The following is a 22,512-nucleotide window of genomic DNA, read 5'->3' as shown; positions in this document are numbered from 1 at the left end:
CCCCAAACAGGGAGCATGGTGCACAGAGTGTTCATGCACCGGGCATCCTGGGGCTGGCTCTGACACAGGAATGGGTCCCGTGAACTGTACTTCTGTCGTTCCCGGGGACTAGGTTGAAGATGGGCTCTCTGCTGTCCCTCACTTATGTGTGGAACCATACCAAGAAATTCCTTCTTGGCTGTACTTCCAGGGAAAGGCTTGCCTGTGTGTGTGAGCTTGCCTGTTTCTTCAGTCTGCCTGTGTCCCCTAGTAAACTGTGCCAGCGGCAGGCATTAGTTTATCTCATAGTCCAATAGTCTTCAGTGGGCTGTTTTATTTATGTTCTTAATCCCCCTATTTTATACTATTTAAAATTGTGTAAGCCTCCTCCAGACCTTCTGGAAGTGGGGGTGGGGGCTGCAGGTAAATAGTAAAATGATATTTTTGAGTCAAGAATGATGGTATTATAAGCTTGCAATTTCTCTTTGGACCCCCGAGGCACAGCATCTGTTCTCGTGCACTTAATCAGCATGGTGCAAGGGCAAGGACGGGCTGCTGTGCTTTCAGCATTATTGCTGGTCTGACTGCAGTGCAACTGCTCTTCAGCAGTAGATATTTTTCAGCCGTTAAATTAATCTTCCCTCCTGGGAAACCGGTACCTGTGTACCTCTTCATCCCTCTTATACCCCAGTGAGGGGGCCTTTTCATTTTACTGAAGATAACATCAGTAAAGGTGTACTGAGGTGTAAAGGTATACACCCAGCAGAGCATGGTGTATCTTTCTAGCACGGTACCTGCCAGCAGTTTGCAAAAGCAAAAGCAATGGGGAAGGGACCCATAGGGAGGAGTCTTGGGGAACTTCCAAGTTCAAGTGCTGACAAACATGGCAAAGCCAGTGCCCTGTCTCTGGGTGTATCACCCAAGCAGACACTTCTTTCTCTTCTTTCTTTAGCCAGTAAATGCTATTTTAACTCTAAAGAAGCAGGAGACAGGGGCAGATGTGAGAAGGTAAATTAGTCCCCAGAGCGTGGAGGCGGGTGTTGCTGAGCAGACAATGGGCATGGAGAAGGTGTGCTATTTAGGGTGAGTCTGCCCGAGTAAGTTCAGTTCCAAGGGAAGTTGTCTGCTTTCTGTTCTCCTTACTGTGTAGTGATGATTTATTCATGGTTCCTGAGTTAAAGGATATGACAGTTCACTCAAAAGAGGATTTGGATTCTAGTCAGAGTAGGTCCTTGTCACAGTGATGAGGGAGTAATTTCTATGGGGATTGAGTTACCAATTGAAGGAGAAGAGGGGAGCCTGCTCTTACTGAGCACCTTCCATGTACTAGGTACTTCATAAAGGGCCATTTATGGAATCCTTGCAACAACCCTGTGAGGGGGATACTATCCTCCCAGTGTTTCAAAGTGAAAGAAAATGCTGATCCATTTACATGTTAAAAAGAATTGGGGTTTCAAACCCTGTGGTCTCACCACAAATCTACTGCCCGGGTTTGCATTTTCAGTCACAGCAATATGTGTATATATGTACACACACATGCATACACATATGTTGGGTGTGTGTAAATATATTTGTTATTTTACCCAAATTTAGCTCCTCACTCTCACTACCATCACACTGGAAGGCAAGCCACATCGTTTGAACACCAGCCAAGCTATACTCCAGGCAGAGGATGGTGGGTGTCATGTGAGCCCATGTATGCTGGAAAGGTAGCAGCAACCGACTTACCTGTCCCTGAAAATGGCCCCACCTTGCTCTTCCTTCTGGGCTATTGTCACGCAACCTTTGCTAATAAGACTCCTAAGAGCTCTGAGCCCCTCCTGACTACAAAACTGTCTATTCAAATGACCCTGAAACCTTCACGGCCTCCATGTGTACCCACAGAGACCCCATCTCAGAGCTCTGATTTCCTGCGCACCTTTTTCCACCCTCCCCTGAGCATCAGCTGAAGGGAGTGATTCACTGTGCAATGTCACGGAGACCAAGTTTGAATTAGTCCTGTGCTATTTGGCCCCCTGGAAAGGTTACTGATGTGCCACTTTGGTCCTAGAGAATTCACTCCATCTAGAAAATGCATGGGCATTTTATATCCAAAATAGTAATGTATTACTCATAGTAGGACAAGGTAGATTCATTACAGAGTCTGCAGAACAGGCTTCTTTTAAAAGGGGAAAAAATGGAAGTGGTATACAAGGCCATGAAAGATGAAGTTTGAATCACAAGGACCTGTGCATCCCCATATTTGGTAGAAATATCTCCACATTGGGGCTGCAGACTTGACAGCCCTCCCTGGGAGAGGTACGTCGAGTGTTGTGCATCTTGTGTTTTCGCCTCACTGAGACAGTTCTCATTTCAGTAATGCAGCCAGGTTGCCGGGAAGAGTCACCCGGGATGAGCTGTCCTTATGACATTGCCCTGAGCAGGCTGGAGTCTGGGGGCTTCTATGTTAATCAGCAGGCGCTCCCTAATGAACACATGCCCGCAGCCCAGAGTCCCGAGGGGGGGCAGGTCCTGAATCGAGCGGGCTCCCCAGCTGGCTGGCAGAAGTACTTTGCATTTCTGGAGGAGCAATAATTATGTACGCCTGTCAGAGCCTTCCCGATGGGCATCATTCAAATGCATGGAGGAGACTGGCTTCCCAGACTGATAACAATCCCAACTTTTCTGCACCTGAGATCGGGTGCATCTTAGCAAAATGAAGAAAGAATCCACATTGTTCGGAAGAAACAATGTGGAAATAAGACAATAAGAACTAGAGACTAAGCTAGAGTATATAGGAATAGTATAAAAGCAGGGTGAGGGGAGAGAACTGAGAAACTAAAAAGGTTGCTTCCTGGGAGTCCCCCATTCTGGGTTAAATGGCAGAGTTAAATGGAAGGCTAGCGAATGGGGAGGAGGTGGAGAGAAGTGATTAAAGGAGCTGTTTGTGACGAGTTGGTGGCAGGGAGACACTGGCTTAGGAGGAAGAGGTACACTGAGGTAGGATTAGGAGTACAGACACTGCATCTCCTTGCCTGCGTTTACAAGCAAGTTGCCTAAGTATGCATCACCTTCTCCATCGGGCTCCTGGAGGCAGATGATTGGATTGAAACCCGGCCACTCTCACATCTGAGCATATGGCATCTGGTACTATCCAGCTCCCTGCGGCACCGCTGTCTCTGCCCAGCAGTTCTTTGCTTTAGACCTGCCTGGAGAGAGTATGCAGAGCCCACCGTCTCCTGTGGTCTGCTTTCCTGCTGGGCCTGTGTAACAATCACACAACGACCTTTCAGTCTACCCCACTGGAATGACATGGACATACAACCTTCATTAGGTGCCTGCAGTGTGTCAGGGACTGTGCTAGGGTGCCGGGCTATAGCATTGCTAAAACCTGATGCCTGCCCGCCCGTCTCTGGCAATATTTTACCACATTTAGAAAAAGGAGTTTCCAGTCTCTCCTGATTGGGCTGTTTGTTCCTTGTTGGATTGATACCGTTGTGTGTAAAACCAAAGCTTCGGAGGCAAACCCCAGACTTAAGCTCCTCATGTGGGCCCTCGGGGGATTGTGACCCTGGGCACACTAACATTTCTCAGCCCCATGTTGCAATCTGTAAATGTTGCAGGGTTGCTCTGAAGATTAAATGAGGTGGTGCAGGAAACCTGGACCTTCGCCTACTGTGTGCCAGTGACCACTTTTTGCCTTCGAGGATCCCTTGTCATTAATGCACTTTGTTATGTTCCTTTCTGCGTCAGAGCTTTGCAGCCGTGTGGCCTGCTCAGTCCCCACCTTACTGGAATAGCAGAAAGGCTGGTCAGGTACCTGGGTCCTGGCCCCACCCATGCTGGCAGCTAACTGACCTTCCTTGTCCTTGGACAGGCTTCCCAACCCCCTGAGGCTTAGTTTCCTTCCAGGGAAGTGAAGTGGGTTAGGTAGCTGGTCTGTCTGGCTCTTCCTGTAATACGGAATCTGTAGGTGACCCACCTTACTGTATGTAGGGTTAAGGTCGGCCAATTAGCAGCTGCGTGCTTTGCACAAGTTACTTTTCTCAGAGCTTCTGTTTCTCCTCTGCCAAATGGAGCTAATCCTGGCATCCACTTCTTGGATAAGGATTGACTCTATCGGTTCCTGTATGGCACCCGGGGCAGCACTGGAAATCAGGGCAGCACTGGAAATCAGGCTGCACACAGTAAATGGAAGCAGCATTGACCACATGTCTTCAGACAGCCTTGCTGAGATACTCTGCTGCTGGCCACTTCTAAGCTGGATGGAGATAAAGCATTTATCTCATGTTCGCTAATGAGCTGGGGTTCAGGCTGAATAGAGACCTGCAAGGTAGAGAGATGCTCCCTCTGGCAGGACCCATGTAGCTTTAGGACCTGCCTCCCCAGAAGAGCACAGGCCCCATTGTCCTTCACAGGGGCCTGCTTTAAGGAAGTAGCCTCCCTGAACCCAGGACCTGCTCAGAGGGCAGGCAGGAAAGAACCTCTTAGCTAATCTGTCTGAGCATCAGGAGGATGCCCTGGAGGGGTAGCAGCCAGACCCTTGTCTGTGTGCAGAATGACCTCATGCTTTCTGCCCAACACCAACGGCCCCTCCCAAGGGATACTGAGCAGCCAATGAGCATTGCCTGCTTATTACCAAGGCCCCAGGGGCAGGAGGAGGGCAGGAGCCAGGCTCCCAGCTGCTCCAGGAATCACAATAATAACAGGAAGGGCTTGAAAGAGGCATCAGTGCTCCTGCATCATTTATTCAGAGCCTCCCTTCCTCACTGCCCTCTCTTCGGGTTTTCAGAAAAGTTGAAAGAAAGGGCAGACTGACCATGCTTCTGCCCATCCTCAGCCCCCTAACCCTTCCTGCTGGCTCGTAGCTGCAGCCACTTCTACAGGACAGGGAATCACCTTTTGTGGGTCCTGAGGCCCAGCAGTGCCATCAGGGTGGTTGCCTGTGGCCTAGCCCTAGAGCTGTTACCCCAGCAGCCCAGAGGTCACTGTGTGCAAAGCAAATTGTCCAAAACAGCCTTGGGGAGGAGGGAGAAGTGACAGGGTCAGTCTTCAGACCCTGGTTTCTCAGGAAGCACAGATGGGAGTCATTTGATGTTTTAAATTTTTTAATGCAGTTAATTCAGAAGTGGCAATTCCATTGATTTAGAATTTGGGAGATGCCCAAAGAAATGGTGGGTGACCAAAAGGGGCTTAAGGGGAGCGTTCACTGAGGAGAAGCTCACTATGCCATTGACTGACCTAGGGTGAGTTCTGAGACAAAGGTCTGCCCTTCTGCACGTGACTGCTTTGTCTACGTTACTGGTGCTGTAAAGACAGAATGCACCACTAATAAAGGCTTTCAACCAAGATCCCAGTTTATGCACATCTCAAGCAACCAACAAATACTTAGTTTCCCCGTGATCATGAAGTGTGTGCCAAGCAGTATGGCAGGTAAGAGATCTTTGGGGTTTCAGTCTGAAGGTGCGTATTAGTTTTCTATGGCTGCTATAACAAATCACCATCAACTTGGTAGCTTACTGTGACAGAAAAGGGTTCTTTCACAGCTCAGGAAGGCAGAAGTTGAAATGAAACTGCCAGCAGAGCCCTGCTTTCTCTGGAGACTTGAGGGCAAAGCCCATTTCTCGCCCCTTCTAGCTTCTGATGGCCGCCAGCCTTGCCTGACATATGGCTTTGTCACTCCAAACCCTGCTTCTTTCTTCACGTGGCCACCTCTGGTCTGTCTCCTGTGAAAACGGCCACTCCCCACATGATTGTAATCAGGGCCTGTCTGGATAGTCCAAGATAAGACCCTCCTCTCAATCTTAATCCCATGTTTTGTAAAGTTTACAGGTTCCAGGGATTAGGGTGTGGATATACCGTTTTAGAGGCCACCATTGGGCCAAGAGGGTGTAACAAATGTCACACAAAATTCACTCACTGTGTTCCTAGCAGCATCATTTATAGTAGCCAAAACAGGGAAGCAACCTTAGTGTCCAGTGACAGATGACTGGATAAACAAAATGTGCTGTAACCATATGATGGAATATTAGTCCCCCTTCAGGGGTGTCCAACCCATGGCCCACAGGCCACATGCGGCCCAGGATGGCTATGAATACGGCCTAACACAAAATCATAAATTGACGTAAAACCTTTTTTTGCTCATCAGTTTTTCTTAGTGTTTGTGTATTTAATGTGTGACCCAAGACAACTCTTCTTCCAGTGTGGCCCAGAGACGCCAGGAGGTTGGACACTCCTTCAGGAGATTCAGACCCAGGCTACAACATGAATGAACCTTAAGAGCATTATGCTGAGTGAAATAAGCCATTCACAAAGGACAAATTGTCCACTTATCTGATGTGTCTAAAGTAATCAAATTCATAGAGACAGAAAGTAGTGTGGCGGTTGCCAGGGGCTGGTGGGAGGTGGCAGTAGGAAGTTTAATGGGAACAGAACTTCTGTTTTGCAAAATAAAAGCTTCCAGAGATGAGTTGCACGACAATGCAAAGATACTTAAGAGTACTGCACTATCTACTTAAAAATGGTTAAGACCGGAAATTGTATGCTTTGTGTATTTTACCACAATTAAAAATATTTTGAAGTTAAAATCAATTTATTTCTACATAAGAGCATATGTGCAAAGGGCAAATGAGGTACACAGACATAGGAAATGCTAGAGGAACTCAGAGGAGGGAGATGCCATTCAGATGGTCGAGGAAGCCTTCCTGAAAGAAGTAGTCTTGAGCAGGATAAAATTTAAATGGTAAGGGGGAAGGGAGGGTAGAGCGAGCTAGTAGGGTACAGAAATAAAAATGAAATTGGTGGTGTTTTTTAAGTCCGATGCAAATAGATCGAACAGCAAGAAAGTGATTTTGTAGGCAATTGGGCAGAAGTCAGGTTGACCAGGTAAACTGGGCCCATATTCAAAAAGTGGCCTTAACTATCAGGCTGGCATTTGCTACCATCTAGAAGTTTATACCATCATTGCTAACTGAGGTAATAAGGGTCTGAAATAACAGTGAACCCGCCCCTAGTGCAAGGCACTGTCCTCTGCACTTATGCAGGTCAATATTAACTCATTTAGTCCTCATAGCAGTCCTATGATGTGGACATAGTCATCCTCCCCTCTTTTCAGCTGAGGAAACTGAGGCACAGTTTGGCTAAATGACTTGCCTGAGATGATATAAGAAAGGTGGCGTGTGTTGACTGACTAGTTTTAAGATATAAGGCAGGATCCAGAATGTTTATAAAGATTTTTCAAAGGGGTAAACAGACCCTTGAGAAGGTTGGGCAGTTTTTAGGGAAGAAAGAAGCTATGTTTTTTTTTTTTTTAAGATTTTATTTATTTTTAGAGAGTAAGGGAGGGAGAAAGAGAGAAATCTCGATGTGATGTGCAAGAGAAACATCAATTAGTTGCCTCTCACATGCCCATAACTGGGGACCTGGCTCACAACTCAGGCATGTGCCCTGACTGGGAATCAAACCAGCAATCTTTTGGTTTGTGGGATGTTGCCCAGCCCACTAAGGGTGGAAGTCATGGTGGAAGAAGCTACATTTAATAATAACATTAAGAGTAATTTTTCTGGGCAATAATCCATTTCACCAGCCTAGTTCACTTTTTACAGAGAGAGGTCACTGAGGCCCAGAGAAGTGATGCAGTTTGTCTGAGAGCCTCTGTCTGGGATGTGACCATGTGAAGTTTAAAGTGGCAGTATGTGTCATGGCCCAGTGGTGGTAAAAACACTTTGTGGAGGACTGGGCAGGTGCCACGGTGCCACCGCATCATCAGATTCCTCTCCCCAGACTTTGCCTGAGCGGCTCGCAGAGATCACCCTAAAGGATCTTTGTCTAGGGCATGTGCCTAGAGCACTGCGTGGTCCTGCAGCTGTGTGAAGCGAATTACAGTCTGATCCCATCCCAGCTCGGAAGTAGGTGGAGAAGTAGGCAGGCCTGTTCCAGAGCCCTGTGCACGCTGGTATGTGCATGGTTTCCCACTGGAAAGGCCCAGAGTGTTCGGGAACTCGGCTCTGGGTGGTAGAGTCAGACCAGTGATGACAAGGAGTTATTCTGCCCTTCTTCCAGAAGTTACTGAGTAAACAAGGTTAATTACAGGCTAAAAGAAAGTCAGCTGTAAATGCACAGGGTGTGGCAAAAGGAGGTTTACAGTTGTTCTTAAGGAAAGTATATAATAACTAATAAATAATAATACAAAACACTCTGTTCATGTATTCACAACTATAAACTTACTTTTGCCCCATTCTCTAGTGACCTCATAGGGCCAGGAAATCACCAGTGACCCCCGGAACAGGCTGTCTCTAACCCAAGATGCACAGTGTCGCCTTGGTTGAGTCCACACTTTGGCCTTGCCCACTTTGTGCTGTGGAACTTGACTGAGCTACAGCCTTCCTGGCCTCGTTCCCAGCCCAATCCCTGCAAACTCCACAGATGTTTATAGTACAAGTAATCATCAAATTATAATCAGCAGGATTCTGTAAACATCCCTTCAAAGTACATAAGAGCATAAAGCTTTCTGCTTATTCAGCAACTTTCTCTAAATTGGTTTTAAAAAATTTTAGAACAATGTAGTACATTAATCACTATGGGGTCAAGGTAGGATATTGTCTTAGTTTGCAAGATCAGGAAATCGCAAGTCTGATACCTTAAATGCTCTTAAACTGGCCATACAGAGAAGTAAGGGTTTGGTGCCCGATCATTCTGGATAAGCTAGGTTATGCTGTTGACGGCAGATGACCCCAAACATCACAGTGACTCCACAGTGAGGTTCATTCCTCAGTCACACCGCATGGCCATCCGGCTTGTGGGAGTGTTGTCATTGATGGAGCTGTCACAGGGGACAATAGAGTGTGGCTTCTTAAATTATTATTGTTGAGATTTGATTGACAGACAACATTCTATTCATTTCAGGTGTACAACATAATGATTCGGTAGTTGTGTAGGGTATGGCTTTCAGAGGGACTTAAAACTTGGGAGTTGTAACCCCAAATCTGCATCAACCCCTTAAATGCCTTTATTTCCCCATTTGTAAATTGTGGGTAATACTATATTTTGCTGTGTACAATGCACCCCTGTATATAATACACACCCATGGCTTAGTGCTACCCATATATAATGTGTGCCCTTATTATTCGCTCAAAATGTGGGGCAAAAATGTGCATTATACATGGCAAAATACAATAAATATAGGCTTTTCCTCATTGGGAAGTAATGGGGCTAACAAAAAGTATTGTAAACCAACAGCAGGCATCCAGATGGGCCCAGTCATTGAAAAGAATGCATTTGAGACCATGTTTGTTCCAGTGGTGATGCTGTTGCTGATAGCCTTTTAGTTGCCTTCAGCTTATGAGTTGCCAATAAAGTCCATTTTCTCACTGTTGAAATTCCAGTGTAAAAAAGTTTCTGGTAACAAGCTAAATCATAGGGGTACGTCACCAGGGAAGGGCCAAAAGTCAGTCTCCATGAGGCTCCGAGGGTGACAGCTGTTACTCTGGTGACTTCCTTCAGTGTGTGTTGCATCAGATCTTTAGCTCTACAGGCTTAGAAACCTGATTTCCATTTTCAGGGAAGACTCACTTTGAACCAAGTTCAAAGTACTGATGCATTATCAGTACTGATATCTAGAATGTCAGTACTGATGTCTAAAACATCAGTGTACTGGATTTAAGTGAGTGATAGACTGTAACTCTCATCCAGACGTGGCTTTCCTGGCTCGTGATCCTTAACCTCTTGTCCATGAAGTAGAAGCAGCAAAGGAGGAATGGCAGAGGGTCAGCAGGGACCACTGAGGCCAGCTGGATTTCATCTGGAACCTGGCTGTGCTGTTGTTACAGAACACAACAAGGGGGGCCTGGGATGATATACTATTATTGAAAGAAGGCCCCGGGTCCGTTATGTCCGCCACCTTAGGAAAGACGTCTCTCAATGCCAGAGATTCGTGAAAAGGAAAGGAAATGTTTATTTAATGCTATACAAACTTAAAGCAGTGACCTAATGTCTGTATCAAAAAATCCTAAAGTCCCTAAAAACACCCACAAACACACAGTCCTTCCTTCCTTCCCCCTTTGCCCAGTCCAGAGTACCATATCTCAGGAAAGGAAATAGAAGTCCATGGCTCAGGCAGTCCTCTGGTTCTTCCCAGTTAGTACTCCATCTCGACTGGGAGACCTCCCTGGATTCCCAGCACCCTCGGATGAGTCGCCTGGATCTCTGCTAAAACCAGGTGGTGGTTCCCCCTTCTAAAGCTGTGGGTGTCCCCACTCTGCTAGGCCGCGTGGTTCCCTCTCTCTGGGATGCGGGAGTCTCCACTCTGCTAAAGACGCATGGTTCTCTCCCTCAGGGCTGCCACGTGGTTCTCCCTCTCTCAGGGCTGCAGGAGTCTACACTCTGTTAAGTCCGCATGCTTCTCCTTCTCAGGGCTGTGCATGGCTCTCTTTCCTAAAGCAGCATGGTTCTTCTCCCTAAAGCAGCATGGTTCTCCTCCAATGGCTGCATATGGCTCTTCTTCTCAGGGCTGCGCATGGCTCTCCTCCCTAAAGCAGCATGGTTCTCCTCCTCAATGGCCGCCAAATCTGGGTTTTTAAATCCCCGCAGCCAATCTTCCTCTGCAGCCCCATTTCCGACTCCTCCCACACTCGGTTTCACATGCCGGAACTCGTATCCTTCCAGCTTTACTGAACTGCCATCATGAGTCTGGGCATGCGTGGCCCCATGTCCTGGAGCCAATCCTCTCTGAGCTCCCACACAGGCGCTGTAACTCAGGGGACCCGCCCCCCCCCCAGCTACATCTGGGTGGGGAAGTTACTTCCATTCCCCTGGCTTAGAGCTGATCACAGCTACTTAACATATCTATGCAACCAGTCAAAGGTTATAGATTTGCCAAATGACCACGCCAGAGCTTAGCTGCAAGGCTGTTGCTATGCTAAACAGCTCTCAATGGCCCTGCTCCATTTGTCCCTTCCCCCAACCCACACCCTGGGGTGGGGGATGGAGGCATCTTAAAATCTCCTGGACACCTTAAGTTCTGGACCGCATTTCAGATGCCCATTTGGGGTCCCCCTTCTTGGCTGCACCCTGTAACACTGTGTCCCAGCCTGCCTGACATCTCCAGGCCAGAATCTGCATTGGCAAAGGAATGATCTCTTGCTTTTGGTAACCCACTCAATGTATATGGTCAGCACCATATCTAAGATAGCAAGGCCTCAGTGAATTCCTTGGAAGGATGGAGTTAAAAGTGGAGCTGAGTAGGTAATTTGAGTGTTTAATAGGATTAGTTAGAGTAGCCCCATTGCTGCCACATCAAAGGCTTTACCCCACCCCTGGAGCCCAGATGCTCAAGGCTTGCTGGCTAGGACCACTTTTGCTTCCCCAGATCACCTTCCTTTCCCAAACTGCTCCTCCAGCCCCTCCCCACACACACCTCCATTCACCCCACCCTTTCTGTGGAATGATTACTATATTTAATCATGTCATAAACTGTTCCAGCCCTGAAAGTACAGTCATGCTCCACATTCCGTTTCAGCCAACGGTGCACCACATAAGACAATAGCGGTCCCATAAGATTATAATGGAACAGAACAATTCCTATTGCTTAATGACATCATAGCCTCATAATGGTCTCAACACATTACTCACGTGTCTGTGGTCATGCTGGTGTAAACACACCTTCTGCACTGCCAGATGTGTAAAAGTGTAGCACATATAATATGCACAGTACACAATACTTGATAATAAATGACTATGGTACTGGTTCATGTAATTACTGTATATTTTATTGTTAATTTAGAATGTACTCTTTCTACTTATCTGTAAAGAAATGTTTGCTGTGCCCTGGCCAGTGTGCCTCAGTTAGTTGGAGCATCGTCCATAACCAAAAGGTTGAAGGTCAAATTCCCAGTCATGGCACACACCTAGGTTTCAGGTTTGATCCGTGATCTGGGCATGTATAAGAGACAACCAGTTGATGCTTCTTTCTTGCATCAGTGTTTCTCTCCCTTTCTCTTTCTGAAAAAAAAAAAGCAATGGAAAAATGTCCTCGGGTGAGGATTAAAGAAAAAGTTTTCTGTAAAACACTGTGCCGTGTTATGCTGGCAGCAACCTCATACATCTCATGTTTATCGGGTCTCTGATGGCATCACTTTTCTCTTGTGCTTGACTTGATCTCTTGTTTTTTTGTGCAGTAACATGCTCTGCAGGCCCGTAATCCAGGAGCAACAGGCTCTGTCACGCAGCCTGGGTGTGCACTAGGCTCTCCCATGTAGGTTTGCGTAGGTGCACTCAGTGATGTTCGCACAGCAATGAAATCGCCTAATGACGAATTTCTCAGAATGTATCCCGATTGTTAAGTGGTGCATGACTGTAATTATTTCTCTTTCTGGGTAAATTTTTGTATCTCTGATCAGTTCTATTGAGATGTTGGCTTTAAAATTTACCTCTCAAAGAGAACGCAGTCTTATTTCTATCATTGCTAAGTTGGGGCTGGAAACCTCACCGTAACCCTCAGAACCCACAATAATTACTTTATAGTCATACCTCATTTTACAAAACTGGTTTGAGCAGTGTGCTCACCACCCTTTCTCTGTCTCCATTCAGTAGACTTGACTTCAAGTGACTTTTGACAATTAAAAAATAACCAAAAAACATTTACTCTGAGCGCAAAAAGATTTACCAACAGTGAGAATACTTTTACCAATGGGACACAAGCTTCAAAGGCAGATCCAAAAGATTATCAGAAATGTTTCAAGAAATTTCAGGCATTGTAGAAACACAATGAAAAGGCCAGCAACCATTTGCACAGATAGATTATGCTGTGTTGCAATTTAAATATCAGCTATATTGCCTTCTATTCAGTCACAACCTGTACATTAAATGCTTTGTATCTGGGCAGCCAGGAATTTTCTGGGGGTGGAGGTGATGCCATTAACACAGCCTGCTGCAGCATGGAGCAAACACAGCCAGAAGCCTCAGGATCACCCCTCGTCTTGGATCCCACTTAGTAATTGACCAGAGATGTTCTGAGACCAGCCACACACACTGCACTGACTACATTCCTCATGGTGGCTGCTGCTGTTCATAGAGGAGGGTCTTACATGAAGTCTTGAATTCCCTGCTGGTCACAGATTGCTTTTTCACCTTTTCAAACGTTAGTGTGAATGGAGGTATAGATATTAGATGGCTTTGATTGGTCAAGATGGGTTCTCCTGTTGATTTACATCTTTGAGGGGAGGAAGCTCTGCCTTCAATTCAAACCCACTCCTGTCCTTTCCAGCTGTTTGCACTGGTAAATTGATGGTCATTGAGGCACAGGGCCTGGCACCCTGTGAACCCAGGAGTGAGGCAGCATCAGGGAACCATCTGCTTTGGCTTTTTTAAAGGAACACCATCCCTTATTCTGTGCCCCTGCTAAAATCTGAGTCCTGACTGGCAGGTGCTGCATGCTGCTCATTTTGTATCTCCTGCAGAACTGGCTAGTTTCTAGCACATATTAGACACTCAGCAATGCTGAATTAAAGGAAATGTGCCTATCTTAGTCTGCTAGGGCTGCGATAACAAAATACTAGGTTGCTTAAACAACTGAAATTTATTTTTTCACATTTCTGGAGGCTGGAAGTCAGCTCAAGGTGTCAGCACAGTAGGATTCTGGTAATGGCTGTCTTCCTGATGTACACAGGGTAACCTTCTCACTGTGTCCTCTCGTGGTGAAGAGACACAGAGCACAAGCCCTTGGGTGTCTCTTCTTGTAAGGACACTAATCCTATCATAGAAGGCTGCTCTCATGATGTTGTCTAAGCCTAATAATGTCCCAATGTCCCCATCTCCAAATACTCCATTGGGGTTAGGGCTTCAACATAGAAATTTGGCTGGGGACACAGTGCAGTCCAGAACAGCACCCAAACAAGGAAATAAGGAACCGTACCATCATGTAACTCTCTCTCTCTCTTTTGTTTTTTACCACCATCACGCATATCAACTCCCCTCTACCTCCTCAGCAACTACCTATCTGTTCTCTGTATGAGTTCTTAAAAAAAAGTTTTTAAGATTTCACATATAGGTGAGATTATAATGATCTTTATCTTTCTCTGCCTGACTTATTTCAGTTAGTGTAATATCTTCAGGTCCATTTATGTTATTGCAAGTGGCAAGATTTCCTTATTTTTTATGGCTGATCAGTATTCCACTGCACATATACACCTATCTTCTTTATCCTGTCACCCACTGATGGACACTCAGGTTGATTCCATGTCTTGGCTGTTGTAAATAGTGCCCCATTGAACATTGGAGCTCCTGTATCTTTTCAAATAGATATTTTTGTTTTCTTTGCATAAATACCCAGGTGTGAAACTGCTGCATCATATGGTAGTTCTAAAACTGCCACGTAAATCTTGATTTACATGTCTTATGCACTTTCCTTATAGTGAACTACAACAGAGTACACACCAGAATAGGAAATATACTCAGGAAAGCTATAAATGCACATATAAGGTCTGTCCGGAAAAAGTCCAACCATTGTTAATATGACCAAAGCAGTTTGTGCAATATCTATGTAACCTGGCAGCCAAGGAGAGTGGACTGGAATGTGTATGTGTGAACAATGACAACTTCACCGTACTAGTCAGTGGGGGCGGTAGACACTGTTGAGTAAGCATGGGTACTGTGTAGCCATTGCATTAAAAATGACTGAATGAGTAGAGCAACGAATCTGCATCAAGTTTTGTGTAAAGCTTGAACATTCTTCTACGTAAACTATTCAGCTAATCCAGAAGTCCACAGCTATGGGCAGTGGTGATTGGCAGCTTCATCATGACAATGCGCCCGCTCATGCATCACGTCTGAATGTGAAGTTTTTTGGCAAAACATCCAATCACTCAGGTACTCAGCCCCTCTACAGCCAAGACTGGCACCCTGCTACTTCTGTTTTTTCCCAAAACTAAAATCACCTTTGAAAGGGAAGAGATTTCAGGCCGTTGATGAGATTCAGGAAAATACAACAGGGCAGCTGATGGTGACTGGGAGAACTGTGTGAGGTGACAAGGTGCCCACTTTGAAGGGGACTGAGGCATCATTGTCCTATGTACAATGTTTCCTGTATCTTGTATGTTTGTCGGTAATGTGTCTCTCTTTCATAGCACATGGCTGGATACTTGCTGGACAGGCCTTGTACATGTACGTGCACAAACAAACGTACATTTTCTCTTCTGGAATCTGTTTTTGCTCTGAGCTTGGAGGCATCCAGCAAGTGTTCTTGGAATGGAGTCGCTGTGACAGTATGAAGGCAGTGCATTTGCCTGTGCCTGCCCTGGGAGCCGATTTTCAGATGACTCTCCCCAGTTAGCCCTGCGTCCCTAGCAGACGGCCTTTCCCTGGCTCCCCAACTTCTGAGCCTGGCAGTCTGTGGTCATCTCAACAGTGATGGACCCGAGTGAATGGCATATTAACAGTGTAGGCATCTACAGTGATTTCATGCCTAAAGCTCTGGAACAGTCTCTTACATTGGCAGAGATGCTTGGGAAAGAGTATGATAAAAATGTCCTTAGGTAAAGGCTAATCTTCACCTTTGGAAAGGCAGATGGAAGGTGTATTTCAGTTTGTGCTTAAATACTATTCACAACGCCCTTTGGCCATGACCTTAACATTTCTTGCACAAGGGCACTATTTTATTGCTTGGATTGTTAATTATAGGAGCATATAGTGTGTTCAAATGTGAAGTGTCCAGAGCCAGGCTTCAAATCCCAGTCCTAAGACCTAAACAGAGATGTTGAGTCTTCTGGTTGCCTGTTTCCTCCCCGTACAATGGGGTTAACGATCAGACCACCTCATGGGGCTGCAATGAGGACTAAAGACACTGGAATTTGTAAAGTGCTTAGAACAGGGCCTGGCACATAGTAAATACTATGTAAGTATATGTTAAATGCATAATATAATAGATATTATGTAACATGCCATTATAACATTAATATAAGTATGATGTAACATATTTTAAAAGTATATTGATATATTTTAAATAAATATGTTATAATTTTTATATATGTAAATCATATATGTAACATGAAGTATAGAGTATGGGATGGTCCATTATAATGTTAATATTATAATCAAATATGTTAAAACATGTTATATCATTTATAACATATACCATGTATATTTACTGTATACATATGGACACACTTTTTAAATAAGGCATCTTCCTATCAGCTCAGCATGACATGCTCTCCTGGGCCGGAAGGAGAGACGCAGGGTCTGATAGCACTGTCAATGAGCGAGTACCCTTGTTGGTAGTATGAACTACTGCGGAATAAGGCAGAAGGTCTCCATCTGTACTTGGCTATTTGCTTAGTGGTGTCCTCGTTGTCTGCTCCTTTGGGTTTTAGAAAAACCTTCTGTGTTTATGTGCTAGAACTTTGATACATTACATTTAGAAAATTATGCACATTGGAAATTGCATGACTTAGGAAATGTAAGCTCTTGTCACTCACCCCTTTCCCATTTTGTTCTCCTTCCAGCCCAAACTTTTGGCCAAGGAGTTGCTTGACCTCGTGGCCTCGCACTTCAACCTGAAGGAAAAGGAGTACTTTGGAATAGCCTTCACAGATGAGACGTAAGTGCCCCAGGAGCCCGCGGAACCTGAGGGGAAATGTGAAATCATGCTATTGCAACTGTCAGCAGTGAAATCAGCTACCGGCCACTTGGGTCCTGTGGGATGGGGTCAGCCCAAGTTCATCATTTGAATTTCAAAGGCCTTGTGATCATGCCTGGAACAGCCAAAGGATGTAATTAGGGTGATGATCATATTATGAAATTATTAGGTAAACTAGTTCTTATAATCAACCATGTTTGTGTTCAGAACCAATTTTTTTTTTTTTTAGATTTGCATGGGTTTGTTTTCTATTAAAATTAAATGAAAACTTCTGGAAATCAAACTTTTCTCTCCAGTGTTGGAATAACAATAACAGGAAGTGAATTTGATGATAAATTCAAAATGAAAAGTATCTGTGCAGTTTCACTGCCAAAGCTGAAATAGAGAGAATATAAAAATCAGAAATTTAGCCCTGACCGGGTAGCTCAGTTGGTTAGAGCATCCTCTCTATGTGCCAAGGTTGAGGGTTTGATTCCGTCAGGGCACAAGAATCAACCAATGGATGCATAAATAAGGGGAATGACAAATTGATATCTTTCTCTCTCAAGTCAATGAATAAAAATTAAAAAAAAAAACAATTTGATCACCCATCTGATGAAAAGTCCATTTGTTCTCAGTGGTCTTTCAGTTTGGGTCTATGAAGTGGTGTTTTGCAACACAAGTAAGAAACATCTTTACTAAAATTTGAATTTCCTTCTTGATATACTATTAATAAAAGAGTACAGTAAAAACCTACACAGATTGCTAATAAGAATGTGTTCTAAGTAGATGTTTAATAATTTTCTTTCCTCTGTTTACATACACACACACACACACACACTTCTACAAATCTTTAGCTTTACTGAGATGATTTTCTAAAATACTAAGAGATCAGGGCTGAGTTAGTGGCTGGATGGGACAGTGCAGGGGAGGCCATATGCCATTAAGCAGATGGTGCTGTCAAGGCAGGATGGGCTCAGAGGCAACGACAGGGGGCAGCTGCATTGATGAGTAGGAGAGATCAGATATGTCTGCACCTGGATACACTGAGCTTGGGGAACCACAAGTTGAGACCCTAAGAGTAAAAGGCGGTATAAACTGGGACTGTCTTGGGCAAACTGGAACAGACAGATGATCACCCCCCGAATTAGTGACAGTTCAGATGGTGGGGTGGTCAGGGAGCAGGCAGCAGGAGCAGTCGCATCTTCCTCGAGAAGGCCAAGAGGAATGAGGTCAGCCCCTGGCTCTGAGCCTGTTGGAAACTGAGCCAGAAGGAAGGCAGGAGATGTGGCCCCTGTTCTGGAGGGTTTGCTGTGCCTGTGGGTACAGCCAAGTAAGCATGGCTGTGAGTAAAGGGCTGTGGAGGGAAGGAGCCAATGCCTTAAGACATAGGTGACAAATGCAAGGCCCATGGGCCGAATCCAGCCCTCCACCTTGTTTTATCCTGGCACCTTGTTTCTACCTGGCAGCAGCGCTGAGCTCTTGCTTAACTGTTAAGGAGTAGTTACATTTATACAGTCCTAAAATTACATTCAGCCCTTTGAAGGCAACTGGGAGGCTGATGTGGCCCCCGGTGAAAATGAGTTTGACACCCCTGCCTTAAGACAACACTGAAAAAGTGCAGGTGTTTCTACCCTTCCTCCTGAGAATCACTGTAAACCCCTGAAATTGCTATTTATACATTAGCACTAATTAGAAGGAAACCAGAAGTTTCAGTCAATCACATCCCATTGTTCACATTTCCCAAACACCATTCCTCCTCTCAAAGGCCCCATGACCTCTCCGTGAGTCCCAGTGAGATTTCCCTTTTGAATAAATAAGAATCAAAGAGTGAGCATATTGTCCTGCGCCAACGAGGAAGAAATGCGCCTGCTGCGTGTGTCAAATCACTTCCCTCACGGCACCAGCCAGGAGTCAATGCCAGGTAGAAAGTCTCTCTTCTCCTGGGACGGAGGAGAGCAGGAACCACACCACCGGAAGGAAAGTGGGGGCATGCAGCACAGGCCTCGTATCCTATCGAGTGGCACCGTGTGCTCTGGTCTGAGCTGCCCAGGTCCCCAGGGTGGGCCAGGAAGGTGCTTATGTGTGTGAGACCAGGCTGGAGGAACGTGGCCCACAGCCTGGAGAGGCATTGGTGGCATGGAGGGATCTGTGGGGGTGGTGATGAAGAGGATGTGAGCCATCTCCTGGCACAGTTTAGAGAAAGAGTGGCCACCACCTGAGTCTGGGTGGGAGGGTTTCTTCAGCAACTGCAGGAGTGGGCAGCGGCCCCCAGATCAGTGGAAAAGAACAGCAGCTGGCAGACAGTTCCTGAGAAAGACCTGGCAGGTGGACCTGACTCACGGGGGAAACGGCGAGTGTCAGGGGCCCCCAGGAAGTTAAGGACAGCAGAAACAAAGGGGACAGCCGTGACTCAGGGCAAAGTCATGGCCCGATAACATCTGGGGCCAAGGGAGGTTGGCTGGTGGCCTCTTTGATAATCTAAACTTTTCTTCTTTTCCTGGTCAAAAAAGGGAAGAATAAAAACTGTGCCTGTGGGTGGGACTTAGTCTAGGTCGATGATCGTATGAGGCCAGTAAGCACTAGCCTTGTAACATGTGCCCCTAGACACTAACATAAGGCCTTTTAAAAACCTCAGTTTCAAATTGTGCATTGTGCTGTGGCGTGTAGTGTGTGTGTGTGTGTGTGTGTGTGATTTCTGCAGGCGCTACACAGCGTTTTATAATCAAATGCAGTTGAAGTTTCAGCCTTTATTCTGGCCCATGGCATACCCTGTGTATTGTCTATTTCCTCATGCAAATCAAACAAGACTAATACTTGGAAAGTGTTATAAAGTATAAAATGCTGTAGAAGTGTAAGATATTAGCAGCCATGTTATGACTCATGGTAGAATATAGGGCTTTTAGGTCATACATTATCAGTGAGTCTTTCAGTAGTAACTGCTGTTGATGACATTTTGTAGGATCTGGATGGACCTGGAGAAAAATTATATACAGCAGAATGCAGACAGAAAATTGGAAGTATCTCTAAGCTTCTCTTGCCCCATAAGTTGTTGTATTTTTGAATAAGGTATCTGAGCCCCTAGTGCAAGACTTTTATGCCCATGGATATTTAACGTTGCTAGCTAATCCACACTGGCATGACATTATTACTAACTTCACCTTCTCTTTCTTAAATTTAATTTTTAAATTTTATATTTTAAAATAATTACACTTACAGAAGAATTGCAAAGGCAGTGCAGAGTTTCCATGTACCCTTCACCCAGCTTCCCCAAATGTTGATATTTTACAAACTATGTTAATTAACCTTAGTATATTATAGGTACTAAATTATAGTCTTCATTCCAGTGTCACCAATTTTCCCGAGCATGCCTTTTTCCGTTTTATAAATCTGCCGTAATAAAAAGAGATACAGATGGTTATCTGTACATGGTCTGCGTTGTGGTGATACAAGCAGACAGTGACATTTTGGCCACCCTTAACACATTCCTAAGCAAAGGAAGCGCCTCGTATTAATTTGATCCTAAACTAATTGTTTATGTTTTGCTAAAGCTGTGGTTTTCTGTTGAAGTGCCAGTGCCCTGGGCCTGCCCCCAGAATTGTGATTAATTGGTCTGGGGGTGGCCTGAGCAGCAAGATTTTCCCAACACGCATCCATCTATGAAAACCCCAGTTCCAGAGAGAGGGGAACACTGGAGTAAATTTCCTCTGTCCCCTCCCACGAGATCCAGGGAGAAGCTGATATCACTCAAACTTAGAATATTTGGGGCCGGTTGTGATACGTGCAGGGACCCGCGCAGTTCCAGAGTCTCTGGGTTCCAGATGGACCCTGGAGCCCAGCAGTGCGAGAGCCAGCTCAGGGGAGCTCACGCTCGCCTCGCACTTACCCTTCAGGCCACGCAGCCAGGCTGGGGCTTTCACTTAGCAGCACTGGCATTCACCACTGAAGGAAGGCTATTTTCACATTTTATTTTTGAAATATTCCCATTGCCATTTTTAACACTCATGTTGCTGGGGTCCTTTTTTGTTGTTATTTTGTTTACTTGTTTGTCTTCAGAGATCAGGGCTCTGATTGTATGGTTTAAATCAGTGAAGCCCTTTATTTAATTACCTGATCTATTCTCAATCATAGTTTTTGTTTCATCTGTTTGGGTTTCTTTTTTTTTAACAGCTTTATTGAGGTGTAATTTATTTACAAAGAACTGTACATCTTTAGTGTGTACAGTTTGGTGAACTTGGACATTTACAAATACCACGTTTTTAATTTTTTAAATTAGAAAATTGTTGACAGAGGACCCCATGCTCAAAAGCTATAACTAAACAACTTTTAGACTATTTAGCAGAAACAGTCAAACATACCCCCAAATTGAAGTGATGATTATAATAATGTATTTAAAGTTTAATATGAATCTCCTGTCATAAATTTTAAGAATTGTGTGACAGATGCTGTAACTGAGTATCCATGTAATGAAAACCTTTAAGAAATATTTGGAAAGTTGAGGGAGAAAGATAAGAAACTTGGTCAGCAATCACTGTACATTTTAAAAGCCAGGTACAGTTAGAATGTATTTTCACATGCCAATTAAGAAATTTCACCTATCAATTAAGGAAATTCTTAGCCTCTTATGTAATCATAGACCCCTTTCACATTTGTTTAAGAGGTATGTTCCCTTCCCTGCACAAAAGTTTACACATAGAATAATCTGTGCTTAAATTTTACAGGGTTTACAGACATTCTGAATCCAGAATCCTAGTTTAAGAACCAATTAAGGATTTAAAAAAAAACAACAAAAAGGTGCAATGTTTTAATTAATTGAACATTGATTAGTACTGTTGGGGGAGTCTGATTTATCCAGATAATTAAGGCCCAGTGTGTCCTTAATCAGCCGGGTCCGTAGACCCAATGCTGGGATAAAGGGGCACACCCTCTGCTCTGCCGGGTCCTTGCGTCCTTGAGCTCCCCCCTCCGTCCCACCAGAACCGCACCTGGCACTGGCTGCGTCCTCTGAACAGGGTCTAGTTGATGGGCACTCCCAACCACGAGCTTATGTACAGTTTAAAAATAAGCAAAGTAGAACAGCAGTTTTCCAATCATGGAAGAAGCAATGACACAATGTTGCTCTGGGGAAGCAATTTAATATTTAGAAATAGGTTTAGGATTTCCATTCATTAAATGCCTGGAACCATGAGACTGAAGAGAAATCAGTGGCTACAACCTCTGGGCCTGAGTTGTAACAGGTGCTTCTGAACATGGCACTCGACATTCACTGCCACCTTGGAGACTGGCAGACGTATGGGTAATAGCCATGCCTTCTATTTTGTGACCAGAAAAGGGCTTTAGCAGAACTCTTTCTGTGTGTGGCTAAGACAAATGAAAAAAGAATGGGGTGATCCAAGGAGACCTTAATGGATCCAGGCTTTGTCTTGACTTTTTCCTTTCCCAAGGAAAGTCCTACGATAGAGCTCAGATCCTGGACAAGGGGGAGCAGAGTGAATTCTCACTGACTGTGGAGACTCCCTCCCTCCCTTCTTTTACTGAGGGCAGGAGCGATGTCTACACATGGCTGGCTGTCCCTGCACTGACAATAATATTGGTCTATGGGCAAATTTGAGGCTGACCTGCTGGTTCTTTAGCAGACGTTTATTTGGCATCCACTGTTCAGCACTAGAAATAATGAGACTTTTTGACCCCTTGTATGGCTTGCATTTTTAGTTTAGGAGGTGAATAAGATATAGTATTGGAGGTACCACAGGAGAAGATTTGAAACAAAGTCTCCATAAATAAAAAATTAAAGCCATAACCCTGGCTAGGTGGCTTAGTTGGTTGGATCATTATCCCATACACCAAATTTGGGATATATGGGTATATCCCATACCCAAAGAGGGGGGTGGGAGGGCATATACGAGAGGCAACAGATTGGTGTTTCTCACACGTCTTTCTCTCTCTCT

The 22,512-nt window shown here is 45.0% G+C and overlaps 1 protein-coding gene across 11 annotated transcripts in view; it reads left to right on the top strand.

The window, feature by feature from the left end:
* The window catches only part of FRMD4A (FERM domain containing 4A), a 584,868-nt gene that overhangs the window by 417,340 nt on the left and 145,016 nt on the right, over positions 1 to 22,512 (top strand). For all 11 annotated transcript variants that reach the window (XM_036023926.1, XM_036023890.1, XM_036023900.1 and 8 more), the window contains one exon: positions 16,452 to 16,546. In XM_036023926.1, coding sequence (XP_035879819.1) covers positions 16,452 to 16,546 — 95 coding nt within the window. The remainder of the gene's footprint in view (positions 1 to 16,451; positions 16,547 to 22,512) is intronic.

Source organism: Phyllostomus discolor, chromosome 1 (genome assembly GCF_004126475.2).
Source record: "Phyllostomus discolor isolate MPI-MPIP mPhyDis1 chromosome 1, mPhyDis1.pri.v3, whole genome shotgun sequence".
Taxonomy (NCBI): Eukaryota; Metazoa; Chordata; class Mammalia; order Chiroptera; family Phyllostomidae; genus Phyllostomus; species Phyllostomus discolor.
This window is presented reverse-complemented; position numbering and strand designations above follow the sequence as displayed.